This window comes from Bidens hawaiensis, unplaced genomic scaffold (assembly GCF_021521415.1).
Source record: "Bidens hawaiensis isolate Kalapana, Puna unplaced genomic scaffold, B.hawaiensis_p1.1 tig00041946_1, whole genome shotgun sequence".
Lineage (NCBI taxonomy): Eukaryota > Viridiplantae > Streptophyta > Magnoliopsida > Asterales > Asteraceae > Bidens > Bidens hawaiensis.
Window position 1 is genome coordinate 59,991 of NW_027497444.1, and position 8,466 is coordinate 68,456.

At 35.9% G+C, this 8,466-nt stretch overlaps 1 protein-coding gene across 1 annotated transcript; it reads right to left on the reverse strand.

The window, feature by feature from the left end:
- Positions 1–6,955: 6,955 nt before the first annotated feature.
- LOC143593341 (uncharacterized) lies at positions 6,956–7,939 on the reverse strand. The gene is made up of 2 exons (XM_077072999.1): positions 7,933–7,939; positions 6,956–7,806 (listed from the first exon to the last, which is right to left on the reverse strand). The coding sequence occupies exons 1-2, from the start codon at positions 7,937–7,939 to the stop codon at positions 6,956–6,958; spliced, it is 858 nt and encodes a 285-aa protein (XP_076929114.1).
- Positions 7,940–8,466: the final 527 nt, after the last annotated feature.

The window sequence follows — 8,466 nt, forward strand, 5'->3', positions numbered from 1 at the left end:
GTTATGCCCATTGAAGGTCTTGGCAACAGATGTCAGCAGTTGAATACAGAGTCATCCTTAAATACTGGCTTATGATTCCTCTTTTCCCTCCAGATGAATCATGCCCCATTTGTTAAAAAAAACTTGTTTGGATAGATTTGGTGAGCATGCCCTCCACTTTAAGAAATTGCCGGGATTCAAGTATCGTCATGACTGGGTTAGAGATGTCTTATGGGATGTGTTTAGGCGTGCTGGGATCTCAGCCAAGAAAGAGGCACCTGTTAACTTTTTGACTGATCCGCGAGAGGGAAGATCTACCCTGCGTCCTGCGGACGTTCTTGTGTTTGGCTGGGCAGGGGGTAAGCATGCGTATGTTGACCTCACTAGGGTGTCCCCGTTGGTGGGGCTGAGAAACAGTGGCTTCGTACCGGGACATGCGGTTTTGAGAGCGGAATTTAGGAAGGTTGCTAAGCATGAGGCAGCGTATTTGGAGAATCAGCACGTGTTCATTCCATTTTCCTTCAACACATTTGGATCCCTAGCTCCCGAGGCGGTTCGCTTCTTGGAGCGGGTGCAGAAGGTGGTCCACAGTGACTCGCAGAGCCAACCAATGATTTATATTTAGTAGAATAGGCTTTTCTGTTCAAAACGGGATAGCGGCGCAGCTTGTTGCTCTCTTACCCATTATCCGGATGTAGCTCGGTTTGTATTATATATATATAATAACTTTTTAGATTTAAAAAAAAGCCTAAAAATATAACCCTTCATTATTTACTTATATAAATATAAACATATGCTCTTTTTTGTAACATGCTTTATAAATGTTTTTGTTTGTGTAAGTTAATAGTTGCACATAATCATGTTGAAATAAATTATGAGCATTTCATTGAATATCTTATAAGAACTCTTAAAATCATATAGCTACATGTATTTTTCACATCTTCAAATCATATATAAACAAATAAAATATATGAAGTTTATCTTTTGATTAAATCCCCAGCTCTAGACGGGTGATATATAACCGTTGCTACATACTATCCAGATGTATGTACAAACTGCATTTAAACAAAACAATTCATCCTAATATGGACTGGTTTACACACTGGATAGCAAACTTTTACTGCTTGTGACTTCAGATAAATGTCCCAAGAGGTATTATTAAACATATTTGATATCTTTTATACTACATATATAAATCCAGTGTAGCTTGTATGTGAATATTTAACTATAATTCTTATGTTCATATAGAAAATACAGATTTGGCCGTTTAGCATTCTCAGTGTTGATTTGTAAAGATCTTTACTATTAAAGATATATAATTATAAAAATATAATTAAGCTTAAAATTATTATATTATTCATCACGTAATTTGTAATATCAATCTAAATAAAAAAACAATCAAAACTAAGAGCTTTTGTACCAACTAACAAACAAACTCAAAACCCAAAAGATCTGAATCTATTTAACTAATATAACATGACAAAAACAAAAATTCTTGGATCGGTTGAAAGAAGTAACACACTTGGATCTAAACATTGTGCTACCCTTGTAAGAGACTACATAATATCGAACATGAACAAGCCTCAAGCCTTCTTCTTTGTGATTCCGATAATTTTTCAACATGATTACAGGCCGAAAAGGTCAACACATAACTCACATAAAAAAAGTAATGGCGTTTTTTGTTACCTAAAATATTCCAAGAGCTATTGTTATTTTATGAAAGACTGATGTGGCAAAGTGCAGATACAATGCAACTACAATAACTAAAAAATTGTTCAAGAACTAATTACCACTATGCATGTAAAACTGTTTCAATAATTTACTTCAAATCATAATGATGAACACCATATCTGTGTAGAAACAAAATCCAAAAAGCACCCATTTCTCATCAATTAAGGGAACTCTGCCACAAATTTAAACGTTAGATACAAACTAAAGAGGAGTGATGTGTGAAAAACGTATATAATATTAAAAACCAAGTTTTACCTAATTCACCTAAACAACTACACACAATCGGTAAGTGTACCGGTCACAATGTAGCTAGCAAGTAAGAACAGATATTGAACCTAGGACACTATGGGTAAACTCTAATTATTAAACCTAAAAGATTACTAACCTAGACTTTCTTTTGATTTTTAGAACTCTTTTTTATATTAATTAAACTAATAATACTTAACTAATTAAAAATTAACTAAAAATAAAACTTTATAAAAAATCGGGTTTTACTTATATGCGAGAAATGACTACCTAGGTAATGGAATCCTACTAGTTAAATTAATAGTTAACGAACTTGACTTGGTTGAAAAACAATATCTTAAAAATATGACACTAAAGACCACTAAAATACGCTAGATCGCCTCTCGGTCTCACCAACGACACCCAAGAACTCTAATGACATGTGAAGCTGAATTGTTAAAGATTTGGATCATCTCCCGGCCTCACCTTACCTAATAATACTATGGTACCCCAAAACCCAAATCACCTCCCGCTCTCTTCGAATACAATAAATATTAATATAAAGGGGATATTAATAATTAACTTGATATAACATCCCAAAATTTCGAATAATAACATTTAATATATTATTTATTACGATGAGAAAGTTTACTTGAGTTGATAAATAAATAATAAAATAGTAAAGATGAAAAGACTAGTAGGCTAAATAGAAAGGATTAATTATGGACCAAAAAGGAAAGATGTGTCTTAGGTCCATGGGCTTAAGGGAGTATAAATACTCCTTAAACCCTAATCCTTTCCATTTCCACCCATTCTACACCTTTGCCTACACCATAAAACACACACATACTCTCTCTCACTTACGGCCGCGATTAAGAAGGTGATCCAAGACCAAGATCGAGCGTTCATTATTGATAGATCTTGACTACAAGAGCAAGATACAACCCGGAAGTTCATAACCAAGCTAACTCGTAGCCTAGAAACGTCCAAAGGTATGTTCTTTACGTTTAAAGGTTACGTTTTTATGAACGATTTGCCATGAAACTTAACCCTAGAGTAGATCGGGTCTAGATGGATGATAAAAATACCAACTTGATAATCGAAATGGACTCAACGAACTCATAGGCATATACGGTTTATAAAAGAAACCCTAGATCTAGCTTAGAACATTTTAAATCGATAAAGGTTTAAACTTGTACTTAAAATGGGTTAGATCTTGATAATGAACTGATATGGGGTGTAAAACGGTTAGGAAAATAGCCAGGGTGGGTAAGATTCATGATACGAAGCATAAAGCGGTTAACTGGGCTATGTAAAGATGAGAAAGATAGAAAAATGAGCCAAACACACCGGACCTGAGGATCCGTGGCCAAGACTGAGGGTTCTCGGCCATTCTATAGAGTTCTCGGTCAACCCACGTATTCGGTCAATATGGGTTTTCGGTCAAAACGGTTTTCGGTCATGCATGTGTTCTCGGTAACCCTGTGTTCTCGGTCAAACACATGGGTTCTTGGCTAAATATGGATTTCGGTCAAATATGGGTTCTCTGTCAACCTCGAGATCTCGGCTGAATTCTCTGCCTTAGAGTTCTCGGCCAATTAATGGCCTATTGTGGTCTGTGGGCCTGGCCCAACTGAACCCAGAAGCCAAAATGATCAGTGGGCTTGAAACTAACTAGTTGGCCCATCTATATAAGTTAAATAAACGAGCCCAACCTAGAGGAGTATGCTGGTTAGTTAAAATTCCAACTCAATTGATTATATAGTTAAGTAACAAATATATATTTAACCGTCAGCCAAGCTCCGCTAAAGAGAAGGAATAACCATTAACTGAAGACGTATCCGCAATCAGGTGAGTTTCTAGCCCCACTTCCTTGTTATGTTTTCGGGGTTGTGTGCATACTCGATGTGAATTGTTAATACACTTATCCTAAGTGATAAGTGTATGCCATATGTGGTATATGTGAAAGGTAAGAATGATTGCTTGTCGGTACGAGAATGATCTTAGGATATTGTGCGTACTGTCAGGTTATAAATAAAGATATGAATATTATATATGGATGATGTATAATCGTTATGAATGAATGCTTGTCGGGGCGTGAACGATCTTCTGATATTGCACGTACTGACAAAGAGTATGATTGTTAAATGAATGATGTGATGAACGCCTAGAGTGTTCTTATGCTATGATGTATTTATTGTATATGCAAAGTAAGTGTATGCAGGTACATGAATGGTATGTGAGTTATACGTTCGATGTAGTAAGTTAAGATGGCAAATCCCTCTAACTTTCGTTGGACATAGACTTGGCATGTGATGACGTAGTTAAGGACTGTGGGCCTTATATGTGTTATAGATGATATATGAGAACATAGTTAAGGATTGTGGACCTTATACGTACTTCAGATAGGAGCCAGCATAGGAAAGGACCGCGGACCTTATACGTGCTGTAATTGCATTGTGGTAGCATAGGGGGGGGGGGGACTGTGGACCTCGTACGTGCTATGAATTAGGTTGCAACATAGGGAAGGACTATGGACCTTGTACGTGTTTTTAATGTAGGATGGTATAGGGAAGGACTGCGGACCTTGCAAGTACCATAAATGGTGAATATAGGTAAGGACTGTGGACCTTTTACATGTTCACGACCTTGAATATAGGTATAGATGCCGGACTATGAACATACTCTTGGTGGATTGAGGTATGTACTAGTAAGTATGTAAGTAGGACAGAAGGGTAACTGGTTAAGGATGAATATGCATTTTCAGATACGTAAGTATGTATGATATGTGTATGTATTGTACGTTACCTGATTAACTTGAACTCACTCAGCGTAGCTGACTTTTAGTATGCATGCAGGTATATATATTTATTGAGAGGGCATTAGGATGACACATGTCATGGATTGAACGACTGGCATTTGAAGATGGAAGAAATGATGTTTTAAATACGATGTTTTATGTTATGGTTTTAAAGAAAAGATTAAATGTTTTGTAGTAAACGGTTAAGGTGTTATATTCCACGAAAGTTTTAATTAACTCTGATTTGTAAGAACTGTGTTTATGAGTAAATTCGACGTTAAAGTAGGGCAACCGGGTTCGGGGCCTTACACTTGAACACAACTTGTAGCACAATAATCTAAGGGACCTAGGATAACCCACTCCCGTGCAATTATAACACAAACCCGCAAAAGACAAAAATGACACAACACTAAATTACCTCCCGGCCTCTCTAGAGATAGAACAATAAAATCTAATAAGCTTTCAATAATTATTCCTACGATTATTTCGACCATAAATCGCATTCAAGTTGAAAACACAAAGTAGACAACCTAATCATACGTCTAACAATCACCAAAAACAATTAAACACAAGTAGAATAATTATTAAAATAATAAACTATATTCAATTACTCAACAATACCATGGACAAATCAATTAAAAACTTTACCATAATACTAAATCAACCAACGCCAAATAATAATTCATCAAACTATTAATATAACATAGTAATCAATCAAAACCTAGGTAGTGTAAAGGTTTAGTTACTCATATAAAAGTACGAAAAAATATAAAATAGAAATTATGGTTCATCGTAAAAGAAAATAAAAGTTGAACTACTAGTCTGCCTTCTTAAATATATTTTTCTTGCTTCGTCTCCCTCACGTGAACTCCAAAAAAAAACCCACACCACCAATAATAATATAGCCCTTTTGACTTCACGTTTCTTTTTTGTGTGTACAGTAGCCGCACACAAATAATAATAATAATATAGCCTCACGTGAAAACATTAATAATAATAATAATAATAATAATAATAATAATTCTCTTTGGCTTCGTTGACTTCTTTCTCAATCACCCAACCGCATACAAAATTCTATTATATATATATTCTTCTGCCTTAAGTTTTGACTTCCTCGATCAAACCAACCACCCCCCCCCCCCCCCCGAATATTATAATAACATATATATTTAATGTTGCAGGGTTTCTTTCTTTTTATTCAAGTAATAGCCTCAAAGCAACGGGCTCTCACTATTAATCTCTTGGCCCGAATTGGTATTTCTCTTTACTTTGAAAGTCCACGTTACCAAACATAAGCCCAACCTTCATTGATTTTGTGGACCACTTAACACAATAAAAAGTCAATCGTTTCTTTTGTAGCTCAAGTCCATGAATCCATCAGCTACATCAAAGGTGAAATAAATAATAATTCAATTAGTATGATCTAAATTTGGATTAGAATAAACTATTAAATCAAAATTAACGTGAATCAATTTATATATTAAAAGTAATAATATTCGTTCATCGAACTCAAAGTTAGTAAAAAAACGTCTCTTTTTGCTTGTTGCCTCATGAACTCTTTAAAATTCAAAATATATATTTGATAAAAAGCACCCAAAAAGCTACTCAAAGTGTAAGAAATATATAAAAATGTATAATAAAACCATATCAAGGAATTTTTCTGACTTTTTACAAGAAAGACAGAAATTATGCGACTACATGTCCATCATTTAACCTCGCGGTAAGCGTATTTGCAATTGCAAGTGGAAGATAAAGCAATGACTGCATTTATATCGTTTAACTAATAATTAGAAAATGGAATATATAAAGGTTGTTGAATAATGAATGTTAACTGAACACGTAAAGCAAAATCAATGACATTAAGTTTTCGGTGTTAGAATAGAACTTGCAGTAGACATTTCAGTTTTCAATCCCTTAGGCTATGTGTAGTGGAGGGGTTACAATTGGGGACGAATTGTGACACGTGACGCCCAGCCAACAAGAAGTGGAAATTTGTTTTTGGGGTATAATGGTGTAGGGGCTACAGGTTGGGCCCACAGTGTCTTTTTTTATTATTTTCTTTTTATAATTAAACTAATTAAATAAAAATGTATTAAAATTAAAAAATAAATACAAAAAAATACATAAACTAAAAAAAATACACGAATAATAAAAATAAATTATAATAAAAAAACACACCAAAATAAAAATACACATAAATTTTTTTATAAAAAAACTAATCTATTCGTCTTCATCTTCGTCTTCGTCCCCGTCCTCCTCCTCGTCTTCGTCCTCCTCCTCAACGGGACGATTATCCCACACGTGTTGAACCAAATCCGCCTTCAGTTGGTTATGTATATCATTTGATGTGAACTGGTGAATGTTATACGTTCGTTGGTCTTGGGTTGGTTCAGGGAACTGTTCTGGAACGCTTCCTGGTATATAGTGTTGACATATTGCTTTTCCCTCGTCTTCTAAAATCATATTATGCAATATGATACACGTATACATGGCATCACTCATTTTTGCCAACTTCCATACACGACAAGGGTTTTTCACATAATACCAACGTTTTTTTAGAACCCTGAAACACCTCTCGATATCCTTTCTCGCGGACTCTTGCTTCTTCTTAAAATAATCTCTTTTTTCTTCGATAGGGTATTGAAACGTCTTGACGATGATCGAGTACTCTGGATATATCCCATCTCCCAAATAGTATCCGTGACGATAGAATGTATCATTGGCATAAAACAGTAAGACCGGGATGCTACGGCTGATGTAATACTCTAACACGGGTGACGCATTGAGAACGTTTATGTTGTTGTTGGACCCGACTAAGCCGAAGAAGGCTGACCAAATCCAGATGTCGTGTGAACAAATGGCTTGAAGACTAACCGTTGGCACTCCATGGTCACCACGAGTGTATTGACCTCGCCATGCGGTTGGACGGTTGGCCCACTCCCAATGCATGCAATCTATACCCCCGATCATGCCTGGAAAAGAATGTTTGCTTTCGTGTACATCATATATGCGAGTCAGGTCGTTTGAAGTAGGAATCCTCAGATAACGACGAGAGTATAATTGTATTATCCCTATACAAATAAATTATTAAACAATATTTATATTAAAAACAATAGTTAATACAAACAATTTAAATATTACTGATGCAAAAATTCTCCAACGCATTTCTCGTTGTTTTCTCAGCCATCTTTAAATACTCGTCATTGATATCGGTCGTGTTGCCGAATGCGAGGATGCGTATAGCCGAAGTGCACTTTTGGATGGCGGAGAATCCTAAATATCCTCTTGCATCGGGTTTATGTTGAAAATACTCATACTCCCGCTCCATATCTCCAACGATGCGCAAAAATAAACGCTTGGACATCCGAAAACGACGTCGAAACATAGCGTCGTTAAATGTAGATGTGTCGTCGAAGTAGTCCTTCATCAAACGAGCGTTCGCTTGCGTACGATCCCGAAGGATATATGACCGTCTACGTGGTGCCGTAGATGGAGCAGAGCCGGACACCATGTTATTGACGACGGCCCGAACCGCGTTCGTGACCTCTAAATGCTCTTCCGCCACTTGTCGTTGAATCTGATGAATTCTTCGACTCTCGTTAATTAATTGATTCAAAATCTCGGCAGAGTTCGTGGAATCCGGGGAACTCATTGAGTTTGAAGAAGTATGAAAATAATACAAATGATTGGTATTTTTATGTTTGTGTTTGTGTATGATAAGGTGAAAATGG